A 26,065-nucleotide genomic window follows, 5' to 3' on the forward strand; every position below is an offset into this window, starting at 1 on the left:
GTAGCATTAAGTGATACAGACCAGAAAGGGTCATGTTCAATTTCTAATCCATGTTGGGTGGAACCAGGTAGAGCAATTGCCCCAGTTCCATGAGCTAGGGTATGGAATAATAAGCCAAAAGATCCTACACTTGATTGCTATGCAATGGCTGTTTGTAAAATGTTAAAAGTATTAAATCAATAATGTTTGCTATTCAAGTTAGAACAATATGCAGTCAGACCCAAAGGCAGCATTATTAACCACTTAAAAGCGAATTTATGAAGAATACACCACAGTAAGCAATGTAGATGTGCCAGAACTGCTATAGTGTTAGTTGAAGGACAAAGTGCAGCAGTCCCCTCAGGTTTACTGATAATGTAGTTTATCCCAAATTCCTCCCACTTCAACTAGTTTAAAAAAAGGCAGAAATTACAGCATGTCCCAGAGACAGTTACTCATAGTGTGCAGTCATTAACATCCAGTGTTCAATGATCTTGTATGTTTTATTAAAATAACAAGACAACTGAAGTAAAAAATGTTTAGACTTGACAGTTATTTTACAAATGAAAGCAATTAGACACAATCTTCATTATTTTCTGTTAACAATGTGGCTTAAGTAGCAACTTATGAATTCTCTGCTTTTGGGAATACTTTCCAGTTATTGGTTATTTCCCTAAACCCTTATTTACCTTCACCAAATATCTGCCTTCCTTTCTTTCCCAAACATATTGATATGTAATCCATGATCACCATCAGCCCTCTTATACTTGTTCAAGGTTTGGTCGTGGGTATAGGCAGCCTATTTGACGATAGCAGGCTGAGGTGTGGATGGAAAGGCAAAGGAGAGTCACAGTAAGGTCCAATCTTGTCCTCATTCAATACCCACACACATTTTTATAGTGGAGAAGGTCACTATCCACTAGGGATAGTGAACACCAGCTGAATTTTTCCTCCTTAGCATTTAACCAAATTCTACCATATGTACAGCTGCCCTGATTGAGATCATGCAACTCAACACTGACAAGGAATTGAATCAGGGGCCTCTTTCATCTGTACGTTTTCAGTTAGATGAAACATTGGGCAGAATTTAATGTTTAATGCTGTCCATGAGGCCACCCCGCACCCTCCTGTCTGGTTAAATGCCAGGCGGGAGCCCCAAGTCATCTCCATTGGTGAATGCTCGCCAGTTAAGTGACCAGTGTCAGGCTTTCCCCTGAATTAAGGGCTCCAGTGGCGAAAACTGTTTGGGGAAAACTCCACCTCCTGAGAGCTGCCTTTGATGCTGCTGCACTGAAATGTCAATATCTTTTGTTAAGTACCTCCTCACCTTCCTTCACATTTTTCTTCTATCAATCTCTGCTTTTAATTTATAGAACCTTTTCCTCAAGGGTCTAGACATGTAAATGCCAACGGTTCTCTAGGATGGTCTGTCCCATATTTCGGCTGTTGATTCTAGTATTTTCTATACAGACACCATAAATAGATTTGTTTTACATTGACTATAATCTCTGCAAAACAGTTACTAAATCAAGCAGATAATAGCCACAAAGAGGCATTTCAATTACGATTTATAGGGAGTAGCCAGTTACTGGAGCATAAACAGCAATCTTAGCCCTCCCACCACCAAAAAAAATACAGTCTAATGCAGCACGGTGGGGATTAGGCACAGACATAAATGGGCCCTTTGCAATAGGTTATGGAATTCATTAAAGCTTGCAAGTCTCAAAAGTAATGATTAAAATCTAGTTTTCATGCTACTGAAGTGTAGGAAAACCCAACCCTGTGCTCTCACCTCAGGGACCTGGGCTTAAATACAGACCATAAGATAGTATAAGAACATTCTCTGTCTGCTGCTGCCTAGAAGGGTCATTCAAGTACAGTGGCGTTTTGGCAGTCTGATATGAGTGGATGCAAGCCCATTGCCCAAAATCATATGGAATTTGACACTTAATTAAGAGTCTCACACAAAGCATCCAGGGAAAAAAAGAACTTGCATTCATATAGCACCTCTCACTATCTTCTTAAAGTCCTTTACTACCAATTAAAGTGTAGTTACTAGCGATGTGGGAAATGCAGCATCCGATTTGTGCACAGCCAGGTTGTAGACAAGCAGTGAAATGACGATAAGATCATTTGTTTTAGTGAAGTTGACGGAGGGGAAAATGTTGGCTAGGCCACTGGAGAGTGCACTCCTCCAACGCTTCAAATAGTGCCATGAGATCTTTTACCTCCACACGAGAGAAGCCTGGGTTTATTGTCTCATCTAAAAGATGACTGACTCAACAATACAACACTCCCTTCAGGACTACACTGAAGTGTCTCCTTAGATTAGGTGCTTAAATCTCTGCAATCAGCTTGAACACACAACTTTCGGCTCAAGAAGTGATATTGCTACCACTGAGCCAAGGCTCACACCTATAAATGGTGCTTGGTGTGCACAATAAAAATCTGACACATTGAGGAAGTAAAGTGCTCTCATTGCTTTGCATCCAACACATGTTGTATATGAAAACATCTGATGCACACACTAGGCCCAAAGTGTGGACAACATTCCTTCCCAGTGACCAACATACTAAGATCAAAAGTTCTCTTTATCACATATATTGCATTAAATTTATCCAGAATCTGAATAGATGCATTTCTAAAACTCATTAATTATAATTGACAGATTAATGGCAATAAGAACTCAAAGTCTATATTTTTTTTCTTAAAAAGATAATCAAATAGTTTAAGAAAGAAAGAAAAAACAAGAGTTGCCTCCATATAGCACCACTTAAACTCTGGAGGCTCCAAAGCAACTGACAACCAGTGAAGAACTTTCTCAAACTGTCGTAATGCTAGAAATTTGACAGTTAGCTGTTGAATGTGGGACCTTGCCGTGCACAATGTGATAATGATCAGATAACCTGTTTTAGTGATGCTAGTTGAATGCAAACCATTGGCCAGGACCTCAGTCTTTCTGTTCTTCAAAAATGCCAGTGGATCTTTTATGTCCATCTGCAAGGGTAGATGGGGCCTCAGTTTAACATCTCATCCAAAAGATGGCAACTCTGATAGTGGAGCACTCCCTCAGTACTGGAGCGTCAGCCTAGATTTTGCAACCAAGGCTCTGGAGTGGGACTTGAACACACAACCTTTTGACTCAGAGGCATGAATGCTGCCGACTAAGCCGAGGCTGGCATGACAATGATAATTAGACAGTATTTAAGTTTCACTGATGAATGATTTATACTTCACAAGTTGAGTATTGGTGAGATGACAAACCTGTGATGTACATGCACTGCAAGATACCCTGTTCCTTAAGGCCAATCCTCAGGTACTACCTGTGGAGAAGTGGTCTACATGGGCACATCCTGGTGTCTATTAAAGGCTAACAGTGAAGGTACCTGCTATAGATTGTCAGCTGCTCACACCTTGCCTGGCTTCTGTTCGAAGGGAGAAGTGAGGTTAGAAAAAAATAACGGGGAAATGACTGCCTGGTTTACAACTTTATTCCTAACATTTAGGAGCACGATATCGGAAAAGTGATGAACATGCACTAGGCGCAAGACTTCACTAGGTAGATATTTTACGAGCACTTTAACTGCTAACTACCATAGGCTTGCAAAGTTGTACATATCCAGGTGTTGCTGGTGGGTTTTCGATAAAAGCTCCTACACCATCCTTAAGTTAAAAGGAACATATTAATGATGTTCTGCATCATTGTTACCTTCAGGATAAAAATCAGGATACCAACGAGCGATCCTGTGATACAGCTAAAGCTGTTAGCAATAAAACACCACCAGTTTGGAGAGGTTGATACAAAAATGTTAGAAATAATGGCAGTGGTGAATTTACAGCCTTTGTCAAGCATATTATTGTTCTTACAATAAAATACACAAGCCTATTATTTGTCACCCAGTCTTCTTTCCACCTGTCTAGAAGTCATTCAATCCTAGGTAGTGTTATTGGTGCCGGCATCACTGGTGTACAAAATAATGATTAGTCTGAATAGTGAATGTCAGTAGGGTATCAGAGTTGAGCCCAGCTGGCTCTTCACTCAACCTCCATACTATTACGCTTTCTGGTCATTGTACAATTAGTTTTCTCCCCCTCCCATCTCCCACACACCACCACCACCCATACCTCCCCCACCCCCACTTGTGAGCACTGAGAGACACTTGGAGTACTTCACTGCCATTTTATGATCAGCACAACCCAGCAATCAAAAGCTGGGACCTACCCAAATTCCAGGAAGTGCTTTCATTTACCAAGACTGCTGAGACCATTTGTAATTCTGTAGGTGAGATAAAAGATAGGAAACTAGGAAAATAAGAGATAGCTGGGATTGGACCATACAGTATTTATAACTGCACTCATTGCATATTGAAGAGAGATCTAGCAGTTATTGATGTGAAGTGGATTCAGTAAGTGAGTGAGCAATATTAGGTCCCTTGATTTATTTATTTTTGTTCTTTCATCGCATTTGAGCATTGCTGGCAAGGAGACATTTGTTGTCCATCCCTAACTGCCCTGGAAAAGGTGACAGTGAGCTACATTCTTGAACTGCTGTAGTTCATCTGGTGTAATACACCCACAGTGCTGTCAGAAAGGTTTTTGACCCAGTGACAGTGAAAAAACGGTGATATAGTTTTAAGTCAGGATTGTGAATGGCTTGGTGGGGAACCATGCATTTGCTACCCTTGTCCTTCTTGGTGGTTAGTTGTTGGTCAGGAAAATGTGGTCAAAGTTGACTTGGCGAGTTGCAGTGTATCTTGTATATGGTACACATTGTTGCCATTCTGCACCGGTGGTGCAGGGAGCGAATGTTTAAGGTGGTGTATGGAGTGCTGATCAAGAGGGTTGCTTTGTCCTGGATAGCACACTCGAAATAAATACAAAAGGAAGGTTTTCACACCAAAAGTCTTTTTATTAAGATCCATAGTGAAAGGAAAGCTCAAATAAACACAATATTTTCTTGTAATGTTCCATCACTTTAAAATCATGAAGTTATTTCCATTACTTTAAAATCAAATTATTTTCAACTTATAGATCTCTGTAGTTTCAAAAGTTTATTTTATTTTGAAAGGATTCAGTAATTGTCTTAGTGAAGAAAGTTAGGGTTAGTGAAAGGTATACTTTCAAATTTAGGTATCAAGTATCAGAATCAAGAACTTCCAGTTCAATTATATTTAATCCACCCTAATTAAACTGCAACTTGCTCAAAATTTCTCTGCCCACTCACCCATCTTTGCCGACCTCCACTGGCTTCCCAATGCCAACCCACTGAATAAAATCTATGCCTTTCTTTACAAATTTATCCATGGTATTGTTCCACTTAACCTCCAGTCTCATATCCCAGTCATGTGGCAAAGCTCTCTCTCCACTCCATCACCAGTGGTAGCGCCTTCAACAATCTCAGCCCTACACTCAAGCTCTTACCCTGGCCCACTGCTTTGTCACTTCTATTCTTAACTTTTTAAGTCTATTAAAAATCTACCTCACTTACGATGCCTTTACTCACCTCTCCAAAGTCTGTTCCTCTTGCTTCACATCTTTTTTTATGTGAAGCACTACGGGGACATTCCCTACATGAAAGGCATCCTATAAATAAGTAGCTGTTGTAAGAAAAAGGCTGACTTTTTTTATATAACCCCACAGTGTTTGGTCTGGTAATTCTGTGCCTGCCAAATTATTTTATTAATGTATTGTGTAGTTAACAGTAACGACAGTGTGATGCACACTCAATCATTCGGTAAAATATTGAAGACTCGGATCTAACATTAAGATAATAACATTATTCTCAAAAATAGTAAAAAAAAAGTGAACGCAGCCTGTTCTCAAGCAAACACTGCTGACAAAGTGGGGCCATAATGTGCCAAACTGTGGGTGAGTTATTTTTGTTCAGGCTGATTGCTATCCAAACCACATATATATGTATAACCAGTCAAAATGATTACAGCAGCAAAAAAAAGGTAATAACTGTAACTGAGGTACTTCAGAGGAAATCACTGCAGCTACTTTTCTGTTCTTAGTGATGTTAAGGTTTTGCAGTCTGCTACTTCAACTGATACTTTCATCCTCATCAAGCCTACCCTACATCACAGACTGGAAATGAGGAGCAGATTCTTCCACTGTGAGACTGCACATGCACCTTGGAAAGGCCTGTTCCAAATGTAAAACAGATGCTTTTATATTGACCTACTACTTTGTATGTAGTGGATGGGGCCTATGACTGATGCCATTGTCTGTTTTTCCAGACAGTAGAAGAAATGGGCACTGAATTAGCTAAATTTTCAATGCTGGTGCCTGATGTGGGAATAAAAAGCACAAGTTTTAATTTAGATTGAAGTTAATTTATGTCACTTTAGCCCAGCTGGTAGATCTGTTCCCTCTGGGTCAATATTTGCATTTAGAGCTTGCACATTAAAGCTTGAGCTAATAATCTAGGCTGGCACTCCTTATGCGGTACTGAGGGAGTGATACATTGTTAAAGGTTTGGTTCTTCAGAGGAGCTGTTAAACTCTTAAACTGTTAAACAGTGAATGCAGATTGACTTTAAAGATAACAGGCACATTTTGAAGAACTATGGGGAGCTCTCCACTACTAAACACATGGGCAGGCAGGTCATTCATTTCAGGGATACATAACACCGTACTTCAAAAGAGCATAAGGTGCTTAGAGAAATTTTGATATGAAAGGTGATACATAAATGCAAATTTTACTTTTCCTTACTGTGCAACTGATGAAAGCAAGCAAAAAAGTGGGAAAATAGTGTGAACTTCCTTTTATATAGTTCCTTATATGTCACAGAGTTATCCAAAAGTGGTTCACGTTCAATTAATCACCTACTTTGAAAGACAGTCATCATTGTTGACGACTCTTGTTGTCATGTCTCCCTGCATTACAGTGGCTACACCTTAGAAGTACTTCACTGGCTGTAAAATGCTTTGGGATGTCCTGACATCTCTCAAGGCCCTTTATAAATAGAAGTTCTTTCTTTATGTAGGTGAAAGCAGCAATCTCTTTGTGCACAGCAAAGTTGAGTGCGATGAATGACCAGTGAAACTATCTTTGAAATTAATGAGCAGAAATCTGTCAACCACTGGAAATGGTTGCTTTAAATCTGTTTTCTAATCTGAGCAGTGGTCATTGCTGCACTAAATAACTAAGCCTTTTTTTCCTCCTTAAACCATTTAAAAATGCAATAAGCACATTTACTTAGAGGCTGTCTGTTTTTTATTATTTAATTTTTAAAATTATTGGTTAGGACAGTTTGCAACAATAAGAGTTTGCAGGTTTTTAAATTGTAAAGATGTGTGGACCATCTTTCTAGAGACACATATTCCATATTATAAAATAAACAGGAATATAAATGAGAAAAAGCTCCCTCAAAGTGAGAGGCTGACTCAAACACTCTTTATTCAAAAATTATCCCAGCCAGTAAATTTCCATTCTTACATTAAAGTAATTTTAAACTTGAACAGACCAGAAGTAATCAAGATTTATTTTTCAATGCCTCAAATTTAAAGAAACTTTATGGTCTGCCTGCAGTAGACTTGGAGAATTTCAGGGTAAGATCGCCATGAGTGCATCTCTGGTTTATTTTACGTTAAAAAAGTGGTAGTATTTAAAAGCATTTTGATTTTGGTTAAACAATTTCTCCAATCTTTATTGGAGGGCAACCATTCTATGCTTGGCTATAATTCCACAGCCACCAGATGCCTCCAGTACCTCAGCCAGGTAGTATTATTCAAATGTGAGCCTTTACGGTGACCACCTACTGCCAGTCACAGCCATACCTGATCCTATCCTCAACTAATATCCACACATCTACTTCCAGCAGGGGGCACTATGTTTCCTGCATGTCAATGCAGATCAAGTCAGCACAGGCCGGGTACCCAGAATCTTGCTAACGTGTATGGCTCAACTAAATCACCAAATAAATTAGCTGAGCCCAACAAGTAATGCTGTCTCTAGTTTTAAGTTACTATGTATGGGCTTCACTAACCTTATACCATTCATTGGAAATGAGGATACGTAGAGGACTACTTCCAGTTTTCAGATGCTGTGGCTATCTATCAGCAGGGTCTGAATCTTTTACAAAAACAGAATTTCCTGGAAAAACTCAGCAGGTCTGGCAGCATCGGCGGAGAAGAAAAGAGTTGACGTTTCGAGTCCTCATGACCCTTCAACAGAACTAGGTTTTCCTCTATTTCAGCATTTTTTTCTTTTCCCCTTTGTAAGAAAGTGCTTAACAAGTGCTTCCTATTTGACTGCATTGCTGATCAACAGTATCTGGAAATATATTTGCTCATTCATGTCCAGCTGCTCTGTGGTACAGCATGATACATCACCAAAGCACTGCATCACCATAGTCTTTTGACTTCCACTTAATCATGACACCACATGCATTGTACACTCATTGTTTCTGTAAGAAATCCAGGGCTCCATTTTAAATTAAATTACCATGCACTCGGGGGTTTTGTTCTACACTTAACTGTCACTGGGCTACTATGTCTTGTTGAATGGGTCTAAAACAATTACCTTTAGGAGACAATGCATGGGCTTGAGTCACAGATTTCTGTTTTTTATTCATTCATGGGTCATGGGTGTCACTGGCTAGGCCAGTATTTAATGTCCATCCCTATTTGTCCTTGAGAAGGCATACACATTAGTAAGATTCTGGATACCCTGTCTATGATGACCTGATCCTCATTGGCATGTGGGAAGCAAGCTTCTGGCAGTTTGTCTTTAAATTTAATTGTAACCACTTGTTGTTATGGATAGGTAGAACAATTCAATATAGAGGAAATGAAAAAGCTTTTCTGAAAACCAAATCTAAGTGGTGTTTAAATACAATGGCTTGAATTTTTCAGATGGCGGGGTCTCGCTTCCCGCCATCCGAAGAGTAGATGGGGAACACGTCCCCGCTGACTCAGAGTGCCCCGCAGCCATCTTACACTCTTACACTCGCAGCGTTAAGTGGCTCCAGGCGGGACTTCCACCCCTCACTCCGGAGGAAGTCCTGTCTTAGAGAGCTGTCAGCCAGTCTGATTGGTCGGCAGCTCTCCAGTCCCTGCAGCGACAGCACTGCAGTGGACAGAAGATGATATGTAGGAGGGTGCTGGAGCCCAAGTCCGGGCACTGGAGGCCCAGGTAAGTTCAAGGGGTCCCACAGCGGGGAGAGCCATGGGAGGGGGTTGGGGGGGGGGACCATATGGGGAGATCAGGAGCGCGGGGGGAGGGCCAAGGGGAGGGAGGGAGGGCCTGAGGCCACTGGACCTTGAGGGAGGGGGGAGGAGGAGGAGGAGGGGGAGGAGGGATAGAGTGATGGAGGGATGGGGGAGGGGGAGGGAGGGAGGAAGGGGGAGGGGGAGGGAGAGGAGGGGGAGGGAGTGCCCAATTTCAGAAGGGGACTTTTGATGGAAGTCTTCTCACCCGAGATACGACTGTCCTTTTTCGGGCTTCCCAAATGGAAGTTCAATTCTCCTGCAGCCTAAAAGTTGAAGCTTAAAGGCCTCAACTGAGTCAAGGGCGGGCTTCCCGTCCGAGGTCTTGCCTGCCCTAGAATAAAATCACTGTGTGGTCGAGGTGGGTGGGAAGCTGGAGAGAATCCTGTCCCTTCAACTTCATGCTCCCACGCCACCTAAAAACCCTCCCGTGGGGAAGCATAAAATTCTTGCCAATGAGTTGTTTAAATTCCACGCAAGACTTACATAGAATTTACAGCAGATAAACAGGCCATTTGGCCAAATTGGTCCATGCTGGTGTTTATCCTTCATACCAGCCCCTCCCCCCACCCAACCCCACCCCCACCCTGCTTCACCCAATTTTATCCACACGCTCTTCTATTTCTTTCTCCCTCATGTGCCTGAAAGATACAAGCGTTGCCCTAACACCCTGGTAGACACACGCACGTTATCAAAAGGGAACACTGCAGTCCATCTAATTGGTTCCACATAAGAGCACTTGCTTACAATTCTTATTACAATTGTTACAACATTAAAGATGATAAATGCTGGATGGGAACGCAAAAAAATAAACAATACTGTTAAAACAAATGTCAGTCTTAGAAAAATGCAAAGCCATTACATTAAAATCAGAAACTATGCACCATTTTAACTAAAATATTAGACTTATTGCACAATTGCAATTATGCTGCTTGTTCACTCTGGTCAGATATATAATAGGACACTTGCATTATATTAAAGGAACTAGGAGAATTCAACAACATTGATGAACGGCTCTCAGATTACATTCTTAAAAAAATCTGTTGGCCCGGCCTGTCAGAAGCCGTAATCGTGAATAGAATGAAATTGCTGCTTCCACACGTGACAATCACAAAGACAACAGTTAGTGATGAACATAAATAATGATCAGTGGGGCCTGGGTTAACCCAACATAGCTGCTGCACGCCGTTATTTTACTCGTTTTACACGTGACCGCACAAAGTAGCATCAACTCGACAAAAATCCAGGAAAACCTAGCATATGTAATCTAAGGTTCGGCCAATTTCGGTACTTATTTGGACTATGCACCTTGAATACTGGATAGATTCATATTTTCTCTCCAGTGACGGCTGAGGTCGACGCTTTCAACCAAAAGACATCCCTCTTCGAAAATGACGCACTCATCATTTACTGTCGCGTAAGGTTTAGAGTTTCACCTTTGTATCTTTATTGACAGTCGACCTGCCCACGCAAAATCTACCCAACCTAATGCAAATTGAAACTTTGCTGCCCTCGCTAATTCCAATAGCACCATTTACAAAAACAGACGCGTTTGGAAAACAAAACTATTAAGAATCTTTAAATACATAGATTGCTCCGTAAATAATTCCATCATCCCTTTGGCCTGGTAGTTCACTTTTGCTACAATAGGAATGATAACTGTAACCAATAGTTTGCTAACTCGAACCACATATTGGATTAGTGAGTGACACACAAGGGCTGCAGGGGGTCTGCATCTTCATAGTAGAAATATATGGAATGACTGGTGGTCACTGCAGGGATTGGAGTGCGGACTGGAGACAACATTAAGATTTAATTCAGATTTCAATTTCCTTTTCTATTGGCTGTGCCCCTTTAAAAAGTATTCACTTGTGTTAAGCTAACGTTTACTTGGGCAATGGCACTGGGACAGCCCAGTGTCTGTGATTCGTGTTCCAATTAAAACAATAAAAATTGAGGTCTTGGTTAAAACACACGCAAACACGCCTTGGCCAGTTTGGATGCTAATGTCACACCGATTCTGTTCGTTAAGCTCTGGACCGGTCCACTTCCAACTTGTGGATGCTCACTAGTTCTCCAGAGGGCGCTCCTTGTCAGTCACAAAGCGGCCACTTCCAAACAAATTAGGGGAAAGTGCGAGCGCTGGACTGGTGCAGATCTTTCAAACCAGTTTTGAACACAGTTTTTTTTTGTTCTTAAATTCTTCATTGCCAGAAATTGGAACTGGACTGGGTGCCCCTGTAACCAATGATTTGAGTTCAGAGCAACTGTCCCGGGGTGGGTGGGGGTGTGGAGAACATCCTTAAGCATTTCCCAGTAAGACAGCTGTTAGAATTTTTTAAAAAATCTTTTTTAAAACTTACCATTTTGTTTTCCCGAATTTACGCCGTGTCCGGGAAGGGTTTGCCCACTCCAGGTGGTGCCAGCTACTGTGTGCTCTTCACCGGCGATCCCCTGCCTCTGAAGAAGAACTGAACTCCATCTGCAGTCGAGTCTGGAGTGTACGGTGCAGGGATCAACAGGCTGGGGATGGATCCATGTTTCAGAGATGGGGGGAGAGAGAGAGAGAGAGAGGGGGAAAAAAAATCTCCAAAGTCAAGTTGTTTTTTTTTTGCCGAATCAGTGCTGTAGCTTCGGGGTGTCTCCGAGCGCCTCACAGTCAAGAGAGGGGTTTTGAATGGTTGTCCAGTGAATGCGGTGCGGTAATTCTGCCAATCAGTCCATAAATGGAGAAATGTAGCTTGTGGCGCTGCAGCCAATCGGGTTGGAGGTGTGGCTCGTCATCCCACTGGGAATGCGGAGAGGGAGAGGGATCGAGGTGGAGCCAGCCTCAACCGGCATACACAGCAATATACTCAGCCTGGCTTCTGACAAGATGCCATTCAAAACACATACACCACACAAACAAAAATCGATCTCAACATACTACGCAACTGCGAACTACTCTAAGGTATGGAAGCTGCCTTAATTGCACCGATAATAACATTGGCTTCACAGTGTGAGTTTATTGGAGTTGAATCAAATGTTATGTTTAATTACTTTATTGCATCTTCAGTCAGTGATCCTGGGTCAACTCCGTATCACCTCTAGTAGGCGAATCAGGTGGCGACACCAGCGGATCTATTTTTGGACAATACACAAAGAACTGCTGGAATTAAAAATAAACACAGGAAATTCTGAGTGACATCAGGTCTATCCGTACCTGGGATGGACACGGCTGTCTTTTCTAGGAAATACAAATACATGGGATCAGAACGCAATTCCACCCACCCCCCCAAAAAAAAATAGCTGTTAACCCCACCTCCCCCCCGCCCTCTGCTAGAAAGTCCTGTGATGTCAGGAAATAAATGGAAAACTGGTTTAGCCGGTCACGGTAGGGACAGTAGGTTTAATTATAAACAAACAAAATTGAGGAATGCAATCTCTGTTGCAATAAACAGAGAATTTGACTCATTCCCTCGCCAGGGTTAATTATTTGTTGTGTGGAATGGAAACTGTGGAATGGGTTTACTGTGGAAATGTGATCCGCTTTCTCTCCAGCATTCTCGTGTTTCCAGTAGATCGATTACTTGCTAAAGGATAACAATTGACAAAAGAAATGCAAACCAATGATATGTGTGTATGTATGTATATGTGTGTGTGTGTTTATGTGGTGAGGGTGGGGTGGTGCTAAATATAAACATGTGCTTATATTCTACTGAACTCTGGAACAAGATGGGATTTTTGAAATCCTCCAGAGATGCAGTACCGTTAACTCCTCTATCAAGAAGGACATGGTTCTGGGCCCAAGTACAGCCGTCAGTTCTAAATTCTGTCCAACTACTTGAAGTAATTAAACTCCTCAAACCTATTTTATTTTTTTACAAAAGCAAAATACTGCAGATTCTGGAAAGCTGAAATAAAAACAGAAAATGCTACAAATGGGACCAACATCCTTGCGGGGAGGTTTGCTAGTGCTGTTGGGGAAGGTTTAAACTAACTTGGCAGGGGGATAGGATCCTGAGAGGTGGTTCAGCAGGGGGAGATGCACAGTCAAATTAGAAGAGAAAGCAACTGAGTCTGGAAGGCATGGAAATTATAGGCCAATTAAGGCACAAGGGAGCTTGGCAAGGTTGGATGGTATTTATTTTAATAAAAGGAGTCTGACGAATAAGGCAGATGAATTGAGAGTACAAATTAACACATGGAAGTATGATGCCATTGCTGTCACAGAGACAAGGTTGAGAGAAGGGCAGAATTGGCAGCTCAATATTCCAAGAAAAAGGGTCTTCAGGCAAAACAGGAAAGGAGGTAAAAGGGGAGGGGATATCGCAATATTGATCAAGGAATCAATTACAGCAGTAAGGAGTGATGACATCTTAGCAGGCTCCTCAAATGAAGTCATATGGGTAGAACTGAAAAACAATAAAGGAGCAATCACATTGCTGGGAGTGTACTATAGGTCCTCAAACAGCCAAAGAGAAATAGAAGAGCAGGTATGTGGGCAAATTTCAGAGAAGTGTAAAAATAATAGGGTAGTATAGTGGGGAATTTCAACTTCCCCAACATTAACTGGATTAGTCATTGTGTGATAGGTTTAGAGGGAGTGGAATTCTTAAAATGCATCCAGGAGAGCTTTTTAAGCCAGTACGTGGAAAGTCCTACAAGAGAAAGGCTGGTCCTGAACTTAATTTTAGGGAATGAAGCTGGGCAAGTGGTAGAGTTATCAGTGAGGGAGCATTTTGCAGATAGTGAACATAGCTCCGTTAGATTCAAGGTTGTTATGGAAAAGGACAAGGATGGGCCAGAAATCAGAGTTCTAAATTGGGGGAAGGCCAATTTTAATAAGATCAGATGTGATTTGGCCAGAGTGGACTGGGAGCAGCTACTTTTATATAAATCTGTGTCAGAGCAGTGGGGCTCATTCAAGAAGGAAATAGGGAGAGTACAGGGCCAACATATTCCAGTAAAGATAAAGGGTGGGACCAATAAATCCAGGAAACCCTGGATGTCGAGGGATTGGATAAAGAGAAAAAGGGAGGCTTATGGCAAATATTGAAGGCTCAATTCAGCAGAAGCCCTAGAGGAGTATAGAATGTGTAGGGGGATCTTAAAAAGGAAATCTGGAAAGCAAAAAAGGGCAAGAAAAAATGTTGGCAGGTAAAATAAAGGAAAATCCAAAGTTATTTTACAAGTACATTAAGAGTAAGAGGATAACCAGGGAAAGAATAGGGCCATTAAGGACCATAGTGGTAATTTGTGTGTGGAGCTGGAAGACATAGGTAGGGTTCTAAATGAATACTTTGTGTTGATGTTCACAAGTGAGAGGGATGACGTGGGTATGGAAATCAGGCAGAAGGACTGTGATATAATTAAATAAATTAGCATAGAAAGGGAGGAGTGGTCTGGCAGGCTTAAAAGTAGATAAATCACCAGGCCCGGATGAAATGTATCCCAGGCTATTGAGTGAGACAAGGGAGGAGATAGCAGGAGCGCTGGCAATAATTTTCAATACCTCTCTGGCTACAGGAGAGGTGCCAGAGGACTGGAGGACAGCCAATGTGGTATCGTTATTCAAGAAGGGAGGAAAGGATAAACCAGGGAACTGCAGGCCAGTCAGTCCAACCTCAGTGGTGGGGAAACTATTGGAAGCAATTCTGAGGGACAGAATTAATCTACACTTGGAGAGGCAGGAATAAATCAAGGACAGTCAGCATCGTTTTGTTAAGTGGAGGTCATGTCTGATCAATTTGATTGAATTTTTCGAAGATGTGACCAATTGTGGAGATGAGGGCAATGCATTTGATGTTGTCTACTTGGACTTCAGCAAGGCTTTTGACAAGGTCCTGCATGGGAGACTGATAACGAAGGTAAGAGCCCATGGGATCCTGGGCAATTTGGCAAATTGGATCCAGAATTGGCTGAGTGGCAGGAAGCAGAGGGTGATGGTCGAGGGGTGTTTTTGTGACTGGATGCCTGTGTCCAGTGGAGTTCCACAGGGATTGATGTTGGGTCCCTTGCTGTTTGTGGTATATAAACGATTTAGACTTGAACGTAGGAGGTTTGATCAGTAAGTTCGCGAATGACATGAAAATTGGTGGGGTGGTAAATAGTGAGGAGGATAGCCTTAGATTACAGGAGGATATAGATGGGCTGGTCAGATTGGCTAATCAGTGGCAAATAGAATTTAATCTAGCTAAATGTGAGGTGATGCACTTGGGCAGGACAAACAAGGCACGGGAATACATGATGAATGGCAGGACCTGGGAAGTACCGAGGATCAGAGGGACCTTGGTGTATATGTCCACCAGTCACTTAAGGTAGCGGGACAGGTAGATAAGAAGGCATATGAGGTATCTGCCTTTATTAGCTGAGGCATAGAATATAAGAGCAGAGAGGTTATGCTGGAACTGTATACAATGCTGGTTAGGCCACAGCTAGAGTATTGCATGCAGTTCTGGAATCCTCATTATAGGAAGGATGTGATTGCACTAGAGAGAGTGCAGAGATTTACCAGGATGTTGCCTGGGCTGGAGAATTTTACTTGTGAGGAGAGATTGGATAAATTGGGGTTATTTTCCCTGGAGCAGAGGAGATTGAGGGGCACATGATTGAGATGTATAAAATTATGAGGGGCATAGATAGGGTAGACAGGAAGGAACTTTTCCCCTTGGTGGAGGGATCAATAACCAGGGGGCATAGATTTAAGGTAAGGGGCAGGAGGTTTAGAGGGGATGTGAGGAAGAATTTTTTCACCCAGAGGGTGGTGGGAATCTGGAACTCACTGCCTGAAAGGGTGGTAGAGGCAGATACCTTCATAACATTTAAGAAGTATTTGGATGTGCACTTACAATGCCATGGCGTACAAGGCTATGGGCCTAGTGCTGGAAAATGGGATTAGAATAGTGAGGTACTTGTTTGAGTGGCGCAGACTCGATGGGCTGAAGGGCCTTTTTTCTGTGCTGTGTCCCTTTATGACTCAGTCTGGCAGCATCTGTGGAGTGAGAAGCAAAGTTAACATTTCATGTCCAATATATTCAAATCTGAACTTTTAAAAAGTTTAACCCTTTGCAAATCAGACCCTTTTAGATTCTCCCTTTGTCCCCTCTTTCACACTTCGACACAATAAAATTAAAGGTGCATTAGCATTAAAACTTTGAAGTTTAAAGACTTCCCATCAACTCTTCTCCGCATCGTGCAATTATCTGATGAAAGGTCTTAGAACTGAAACCTTATTCTATTTCTCTCTTCACATATCCTGCCAGACCTGCTGAGTATTGCCAGATTTTTCAGTTTTATTTTTCCTCACCTCATGTCTTACTATCTTAATAAAAACTTAATAGAATTTTTTGAGGAAGTAACAAAGAGGATTGATGAGGGTAGTGCAGTGGATATTGTCTACATGGATTTCGGTAAGGCATTTGACAAGGTCCCACAGGGCAGACTGGTCAGGAAAATGAGATCTCATGAGATACAGGGAAGGTGGCGAGTTGGATCCAAAATTGGCTCAGTGACAGGAAACAAAGGGGAATGATCGATGGATGTTTTTGCGAATGGAAAACACTTTTCAGTGGTGTTCCACAGGGCTCAGTGTTGGGGTTCTTGCTGCTTGTTGTATATATTAATGATTTAGACTTAAATGTGGGTGGCATGATTGGAAAATTTGCAGATGACACAAAAAGTAGCCATGTAGTTGATTGAAAAGAGGATGGCTGTCGACTCCAGAATGATATCATTTGTTTGGTTGAGTGGGTGGAGAAGTGGCAAATGGAATTCACTACGGAAAAGTGTGAGGGAATGCATTTGGGGAGGGCAAACAAAGCTAGGGAATACTCAATAAATGGGAAATTATTGGTGTGCATAGCCGCAGGCCCTTGAAGGGGCAGGGCAGGTGGTCAAGAAAGCATATGGAATGCTTTCCTTTATTGGGCAGGGTATTGAATACAAAAGTAGGATGTAACAATGGAACTGTATAAAATGCTGGTTAGGCCACAGCTGGAATTTTGTGTACAGTTCTGGTCACCACATTACAGAAAGGACATAATTGCTCCAGAGAGAGTGCAGAGGAGATTTACAAGAATGTTGCCTGGGCTTGCAGAATGCAGCTATGAGGAGAGATTAGATGGGCTAGGGTTTTCTTTAGAGCAGAGGAAGCTAAGGAGTGACCCAATAGAGGGATACAAAATTATGAGAGGTCTGGATAGGGTAGACAGGAAAGCTGAGGGGTCAATTACCAGGGGGCATAGATTTAAGGTGATTGGTAAAAGGATTAGAGGGGATATGAAGACCTTTTTCACATAGAGGGTGGTGGGCATCTGGAATTCATTGCCTAAGTTTGTGGCTGAGGCTGAAACACTCAACTCACTTAAAAGGTACCTGGAACTGCATCTGAAGTGTTGTAATCTGCAAGGCTATGGACCAGGTACCGGAAAGTGGGATTAAATGAGCAGCTAGTTTCGTTTTACTCTTTTTGGCTGGTGCACCACTATGGGCTGAAAGGTTATGGTGCTGATAGAGACCATTCTATGGTTCTATGGTGCGTGTATGTGTTTCCCCAGAGCCCAGGAATTCCCCCTCAAGATAATACCTGATTGACGTGAGCTTTTTCCTTGATATTCTCTGTAGGGGCGATCTGTGCAAGGACAGCTTCTCTGTTCAGAGCCTTCCATTTTCACTTTCAATGAACAATATGACCAAGGAAAAGGATACATGAGGTGCTTTCTGGTTGCCTTCCTCATTGTGTACTACAGATCCTCTTCCAGAAGGATCCTCCGCCTTTAACCAGCCATTGCCTCCTGAGATTCTAATCTAGTTCTTCTGCCACCACCACCAAAAAAATCGCTGATTCCAGCATTGACCATGGTTCGTAAGCCTGAACATGGGACCCTCACCTAGACCTGGGGCGACCACCCTATCTATCCCCTTAAGTCTCGAATGACTCTGCGACCCATATTCTCTTATTACCCCCATATTCTCTACTCATGAGCATCTCTGGCTGTTTGACGCTGCTGTCTACCTGAGTAAGCCACACGTGTTGGAGACCGGGTTACAACGCGGCTCGTTGCTGGGGACGGCGGAAAAGCTGGGTTGATGCCGGCCGCCTTCCCGCCCGGACCAGGCCGATTAAAAACGCGCGCGACAATTCCTGGTTGCTATGGCAACTGCGTCGGCGCAGACACAAAGGGCCGGCAATAGCCAACCGGCGGCGGCCAGACTTGCGCCTCCTCCTCCTCCGATAGCGGACACGGCCCATTTTGGGCGCAACAGAACCCAATTTTAAGAATCCGCCTGACCATGTGAAGATAAATATCAGGCGCTTGGCACTCCCGGCTGCTGTGTCAATGTTTACCCCCAGTTTAATGGTGAGGACCGTCTGATCCATCATGTTAACAATAGCCTTCACCCTTTTCTGCAGCCGCTAACCTGGAGACTGTCTACTCAATGTTACACCCTTGCCCTCTGTCACACGCCCTGCTTAAATTATCACAGTAATATTCTGCAACCTGGACAGCTTTTTGCACGCCAAATAGATGCCGGTGAGCGTGCTCAAGAGAATAGCACTGGTCTTAATCAGAAGGAGCTTGAGTTCAATCTTCCGCGTTTTCAAATCTGAACAGACGTTTGAAGGAAAATTGCTGCCAGGGAGGGAATATCACCGAAATGACACGAATTGAGATCCCTAGAAGACTTGAGATAGATAATCCCATTGAAAGTGAGTGGGACGGCTTGATTTTTCAGCACCTGGGCAAATTAGGTCGAATGCAAAATGAGTGATTATCTCGCCAACGGGTGAAATTTAATAACATCGGCACTAGGTGCAGCACAAGTTAAATAACTCTGCAGTAAGAGGGCTTGAAATTGTTTGATGAGGTAGCATTCTAGCTTTCATGCGCTTGAATTAAATTCCTCCCAGCTGAATTTTGAAACATTTTAGAACCACTTAAAAATCACTTCTTGTGTTAGAAAAGGGCTAACACAATTACACGGACCCTCACTGTCAAGTTAAGTTTCTTTTATAGTAATTATACTGCCATGAATTTTGTTTTCATCCCATCACTTTCAGAAATACAACATTTGACCCAACTGGTCCATGCTGGATTTGAATCTCTTCCCCCTCCTACAGCCCCCCAACACCCTACATCATCTAACCTCAATACATTTCTTTCTCTGTCATGTTCTCTCTCTCTCTTTCTCCATGTAGCATCCTCATTGTCAAAAGATTGCTAATCATGGCTTATGCCATGATATCACCATGGGGCTAGGTGAGGTGACCGGCCACAAGAACTACCTCAGCCAGTATAGGGATTGATCCTATGCTGTTGGCAATATACTGTACCACACTCTAGCCATCTAAACTAACCGACCCAATCCCCAGCCCCCCATGTTATTATCTGGCTTTCCCATAAATGCACCTATGCTATATGCCTCATAACTTATAAGTTACACATTCCAATTATCTCTTTTATGTATAATTTGAAATGTTTCACTGGTAATTGGATCTCAACTTCCTCTGTTTAGAGACTGGTGAGGCCAGACAGTGGAACCTCACACTGCACTCACACCACTCTGAAAATTATGGTATAAAAACAAATTCTTGGCAATCTAATTACAATAAAAGAAACCGAGTTTGACAGTGAGGGACGAGACAGTCTTTTACTGAAGGGCTTGCTGATGGTGTGTGTAATTTAAAATTTTAGATTCTTCTTCTCAGACATTGCAAAATTATAAACCAAATGTGAACATTGATATTGCAAAATTATAAACCAAATGTGAACATTGATATTGGCACAGTAAAACTTTGTACAATTATAGATGTTACATAGTCCTAAAAGTTTCCAAACTGATTGTTAGTAATCATGTCTCCAGCCAACTGTCATTTGGCTTCTTTAATGCTTTGAAACAGAAAAATGTGTTTTAATAGAGCAATTTATGGCTGGAATAGGATACATATAAAACTGTAAGACAAAAGCAAAATACTGCAGATGCTGGAAATCTGAAATAAAAACAAAAATGCTGGTAATACTCAGCAGTTCATTCAGCATCTGTGGAGTGAAACAGTTAAAATTTCGGATCAAGATGACTTTTCATTAGAACTAATATATAAAAATATTACACTGAAATTGAGTTGCTTTCAGGTTGCCTGTTTTCAACCTTATATAAGCTTGCATAACATTAAGTAATTCCTTCGAATAACTGCATTATCCTGAGCAGTTAACAGCCTACCATCAACAGATGTTTTTTCAAGAAAAGTTGAATGCATAATCATTAATTAACTGCGGAGACCCTTATTGTAATTCACTGTTAACTTGAGGATGCGGATAAGCAGTAACAGCTGGAAGGTTCTAAGAGTATGAGTATTATATAGTTATTGTGATTAATTCTCTTACTGGGAGTTTATGCCAAATTAAAGTGCAATTTTAATTAGAATTGGTTGGATAGGAACCAAAAATATACAAGTCAGTCTTCGTTGTTAAAAAAACTGTATGATTTTCCACCAAGAAATGAGAACTGTTTGGTTGTGCACATATGGAAAGAGGCTCAAAAAGCAGTACATGATTTATTATAAACATAACAAATGGAAGGAAAGAATCAATGAAAAATAAGCAAACTATATCATGCTTTTCAATGTTCTTCAACTATATATTATATATATGTACTTTATATATATATAATATATATAGAAATTGCCCTAGCATTGAAAAACATTAATCCTAATTCCCAAATGTAGTTACACTTGGAAATATAGTATTTCTTTCTCGGGCAATATAAGATGAAACCTTTTGGAAGGAACAAAGAGTGCATTTAGTTCTCAGTGCCGCTGATCCCAAGGTATAATTCTGTAGTGATTTACTATGATTTTGGTAAAATGAGGTAATTTCTGTCAATTACCTACAGAACTTTAAACGGCAAAATCAAGAGGAGGTAAAATTGAGATGAGATGTGCTATTGTATTAGTGTAATATAGCTTTATTTGTGTTGTCCTTTGCATCCTAATTTTTATTGAGCTAATTTCGTCCATGGTGGTGGCTGTCCCTTGAGTCGAGGATGATGTCTACTCAGAGTCACGAGTTTCTGCCATGGGTCTTCATGTGACTGAACAGGCCAATTCGCGACCCACAGATCTTTTGGGACATGGGGCAGGACTTCCCATGAGGTAGTGGGATCTGAATTTGCAGGATTTGCTTCCTTTTCTCTCCTTCTCTGCCACTGTTCTGCCTCATCATTAAGGCGTTGTGACTCAAAATGTGATGCAGCTTGATGGACAAGTTGTCCCCATTCTGAACGATTGGTAGCAAGCTCCACATAGTCATTAATGTTAATGCTGTTGCACATCAAGGTGAGCTTCAGAATGACCTTGAAGTATTTTCTTTGTGCTCCCTTGAAACATTGGCCATTTGAAAGTTGAGAAAATTGGTGGGTAAGATCGTTTTTGGCTATCTGGACACAGCATCCAATCCATCATAGATTTTGCAGTTTTTCCTGGATGCTTGTGGAGTTTGCTTAAAGTAGGACACTAGCATTTGTTTTACAGTCCTCCTATCGAATCCAGAGGATGCAGCAGAGGCATTGCCGATGGGATTTTTCTAGTGCTGTTAGGTGTCGCTGATAGACAGTCCAGGTCTCTCTGCCATGCAGGAGTGTGGTGACAACAACTGCTCTGTACAGGGCTTGTGGAAGCCATTGTTGTCAAACACTTGCTGCCATAGTTTGTAGAAGGCCGTACTGGCACAGCTCATGCGGTGTTGTATCTCCTCATCAATGGTGGCCTTTTGAGAGTGGTGGCTGCCAAGGTATGGGAAGTGCTCAACATATTCCAGAGTCTCACCTTTAACATATGTGGGAAGTGGAATATTTGGCTGACCATGTGTGGGTTGGTATGATTTTGTTTTGGCAACATTCAAGGACAGGCTGAGTTTCTTGGAGGCAACTGAGGTTAAAGAGCTTTCCATCCAGATGGTATTTAATGCTAGCACCAGAGGGCAATTGATCTTTGGTGAGGTGAATAGCCACTATCAGATATCATAGCTATATTAAATATATATCTACCATTGTTGATTTAAACTGTAGCCTTTTGATATAAAAGTCCAAAAACAACATATTCTATGCCAGTGAGAAGACATGGTGAATTTTCAAGGACACATTGGTACAATTGAATAATGTACTGTAGATGTTGGCAGGTGAGCTTATACGCCAAGTATAAAAGTGAACCATGTGTGTGGGTAGTTGCCAGCTTTGTCATTCGCCATGTGGGATCTGCATATTGCCTGCTTGATCCCTTGCACCCAGTTTTAAGGTACCGATGAGTAAAACACCCATTTGTGTGGTGAAAAATTGAGGCTGACTACAAATGCGAGTATAGCATATCATGGCTGATAAGGGGGTGGGGGTTGGGGGTGTGGCGGTGGTGGTTGGGAGGGGTCAACTTATATGCCAACTATATAAATGTGATTTTTGGGGCTGAAAAGTGGGATTATCTTATACGGCGAGTTGACAAAAATGTTGTGATCTATGGTACTTTAGACATAATGGTCTTTGTGGAATTTGTATCTATTTCAGCAAGCAAACAAACAGATGTTGGATTGAAGGACCACACTGACATGTACTCACAGTCATTAAAAGGTATTAATTAGCTGTGGTGAAAAAGTTAATTCTGAATAACAAACTCGTAACCGTATCTAATCTAACTAAACTGTCAGAAAAAGTTTCAAATGTATTGTGTTCAATTATTTAGGTTTCATATTCATTTTCCATCTTTTAAGTTGGCCAGCAGCAGAACTGAATGGCTAAAGGTTGTTACAACCGATCTTTAGAGTTTTTCAGTGGTTGGGAATAAATCTCCACCCCACCCTCAAAATTCATATCAAGACGAAACAAGCATAGGATAGGCAGAATTATGAGAGAATTTCTCCAAAGATTCATAGACTATAAACTTCAGCACCGTGGTTTAATATTTCATTTAAAGACCACTTTAGAAATGGATGATTTCCTGCCCCAGGTTTCCTCCCTACCCTGGTTGTGAGGTCCTCTTGAACCCTGCCCTGCAATGTAACCCAGAGCTGGAGGACCATTTTTTGGTCCAGGTCAAGGCCTCCTGTCACCCAATGCTGTGCTTCCACCTGATAATTGATGCTACCCACCGACTTCAGACAGGACATTTCACTGAGGTGATCAAGGTGAGGTCTGGGGGTTAAGATCTCCTGTGGTGGTTTGCTGCCCGACTCCTTCCCAAATTAAAGTCAGAGCTTGTGGGTTTTTGTTTTAGCTGGATTTCCACACTGAGCCTGATTCAAGTGTGCCCATTTGGATAGCGAATGGCATCACAGCTTTGCCCTAATTATCTGTTCAATTGTACAATAGTTGTTACACACCTATACCATGAAAGTGCACTAAAATCAACTTGAATCTTCATATAAATACACTAAAGTTGGGGGGGGGGGTGGGTAGTGCGGGGAAGATGCTTAACACACACTCACTAGGAGAAAGGTATACCCACATATTTCTGTTCAAGACCAGTAATGAGTCACAGCATGGCAGCATGTTTTGATATATTTGAAGGAAGATCTTCCATTTGAACTTTCAATTCTTGCAGTTTGTTTAGGAGCACCTCTTGTCTTTTGAACTTCCATATGTTTAAAGTAAAGATTTTATAGAATTACATGGCATTTACAGCACAGAAGCAAGCCATTCAGCTCAACTGGTTCATGCCAGTGTTTATGCCCCCTACACACACCCATCTCCACCTAACCCTAGCAACATAACCTTCTATTCCTTTCTCTCTTTTGTGTTTATCTAGCTTCTCCTTCTATGTTTCCATGCTACTTGCCTCAACTATTCCTTGTGGTAGCAAGTTCCATCTTCTAACTGAAAAATTCTGGATGCAAGCAGTCAAAAGCTGTCTTATTTTGTCAAGGACTGTCGCTTCAAGTGCAGAAGCCGTAGTGATGACTTCCATCATGTCTTCCACCTCAGTAACCTCAACCAAGTGTTGATTGTAGGAGACTCTTTTTGGAACCACAACTAGAAAATTTATGGGGAGCCCAGGACTGTTGGCACAAAGAAGCTTCTGAAGCTGTCTAATCCTTTACCAGGACCAAAAATGTGTGAAGTATTATAGCCCAGTTCCATAACATGTGGCAGGTTAGATCCATATTCTGAAATATGTGAGACGTATAACATCTGTGAACTATTCTTAACTGGCTCTCTTTCACTCTGTTACGCATTAAAATACAGTGGGTTTCAATTTGTACTTCTTTCCACTAACCTTGCAGAGTCTGGACAACATCTTTTTCCTGTCCCTACTGCTAATTATGGATTGCATTTTTGTTCCATCTTTGAGAAATAACTCAAAATATTTTCTACATTTGTGGTTTGAAAAAAGGTTCTGTTGAACTATTTCCTTTGCTTCTCTCCTGAAAGAGCTGACCCTTGCTTGCTGATCTCCCATCTGTGCTAACAGTCCCCCAGTGTCTCACCCAATCTTTGTGTGTGATTTTGAACACTGAGCATTGACAAGATTTTCCACCATTGAGAGCATCACACTTATGTCTGACTCTGTGATTATCTGATGCCACTACATTTGCTGTTTCCAGCAGCTATCACTGGATTATGATGGAGAGTTGTAACCCTGCTGGATATTTTTTTTCTCTACCTTGCCTAGAAGCAATGGGTTCAATTGTGGATCACCATCTGATGACCTGGCTGGGATCAGCTAACTTACTACAAACCAACGATCAAACGTGCAGACTTCATGGTCCATTTGATTTCCACTGTAGCCTGCATTCTATCTATTCAGTCATGGGTGGATCAGTGCTACCAGATTTAATGCACTTTCACATAAAGGTCAGATTCCTGTGAGAACACTACTGAAAATGAAGCCTTTAACCTTTGTGTGCCACTTTCTTCTGTTTACCTTATTATATTCTGTTGTTCCAAATTAGGGCCCATTGAAACATTTATTTTGACTTGAATCCATACTTTGCACATGCCTGATTCTCACAGCAGCTCATCCAGGAATCTACCTCCTATCCGGTCCTGCTTGTAGCTACCCGTAACCCGTACCAGGAGATCTGCTGTCATGGTATGTCATACACGTCTGTCTTACGCCGTCCTCACACACCGACTGTAGCTCATCTGCAACCACTCTGTGATGCCTAGGAATAGGAACCCCCAAACTTACAGTTAGAGGATGATTTTACAAATTAGATTGGTGAAATTGTGGCTTTAAAAAATGTCTGAAAGCTATGAGCTTTAGCGCCAGATATTTTTGCTTTGACAAATATTGTTAATTGACATTTAATTCATGTTGTTTATTACACCTGTGCTGTTGGCAGTCCTTCCAACTTTGCTTTTGCATATTGTTGCTATTGCTGCTATCATCTGTCGCTTTCTCAACATTTGTTGTGTAAATATACAGAGAAAAATATAGACATTAATTTAAACCCATTTTATAATTACAATAGATTTACCACAAATGAATATAATATATTCAGTTGTTTGCAATGTCTTTCCATTTTGGAGCACTACAGCTCGGTTGTACATGGGTTCAATTTGCCCATTCCATTGGGTTTCTGAACTCTCCTATGCTGTGAGGACAGTTACTAAAGGAAATAGAAGGGGAAGATCAGGTTTTTATTTTATTTGCAGGGTGATAGAGAACCACATCATGGCCAGAATTTTACAGCCTCATCGTGGCAGGGATGGGGCCGTAAAGTGGGGGGAGCTCCATTGATTTCAGTGGGAGCATAAAATCCAGCTGGTGGAAAACTCCGCCCCATGGGTCTATCTACCCTGGACTGCCCTTGCACACCTTCCATTTCCCATTGCAGAAAGGCTATCAACTGCAAAATTGCAACCTAGATTCACAAGGATGTTTCCAGGAGATGAGGGTGATAGTT

At 41.7% G+C, this 26,065-nt stretch overlaps 2 protein-coding genes across 3 annotated transcripts in view; one reads left to right on the forward strand and one right to left on the reverse strand.

The window, feature by feature from the left end:
* Positions 1 to 12,012, reverse strand: part of myo1ea (myosin IEa) — a 154,144-nt gene extending 142,132 nt beyond the window's left edge. Inside the window, exon 1 of one of the 2 annotated variants that reach the window (XM_041174806.1) lies at positions 11,555 to 12,012. In XM_041174806.1, coding sequence (XP_041030740.1) covers positions 11,555 to 11,557 — 3 coding nt within the window. In that variant the 5' untranslated portion in view covers positions 11,558 to 12,012. The remainder of the gene's footprint in view (positions 1 to 11,554) is intronic. The other variant, XM_041174805.1, reaches the window with a different exon arrangement.
* LOC121269821 (protein FAM81A-like) overlaps positions 11,925 to 26,065 on the forward strand; it is a 51,641-nt gene continuing 37,500 nt past the window's right edge. Inside the window, exons 1-2 of the mRNA XM_041174808.1 lie at positions 11,925 to 12,141; positions 22,728 to 22,790. Of these exons, the coding sequence (XP_041030742.1) occupies positions 22,769 to 22,790 (22 nt within the window). The 5' untranslated portion in view covers positions 11,925 to 12,141; positions 22,728 to 22,768. The remainder of the gene's footprint in view (positions 12,142 to 22,727; positions 22,791 to 26,065) is intronic.

The sequence above is a fragment of the Carcharodon carcharias genome, chromosome 26, assembly GCF_017639515.1.
Source record: "Carcharodon carcharias isolate sCarCar2 chromosome 26, sCarCar2.pri, whole genome shotgun sequence".
Classification (NCBI taxonomy): domain Eukaryota; kingdom Metazoa; phylum Chordata; class Chondrichthyes; order Lamniformes; family Lamnidae; genus Carcharodon; species Carcharodon carcharias.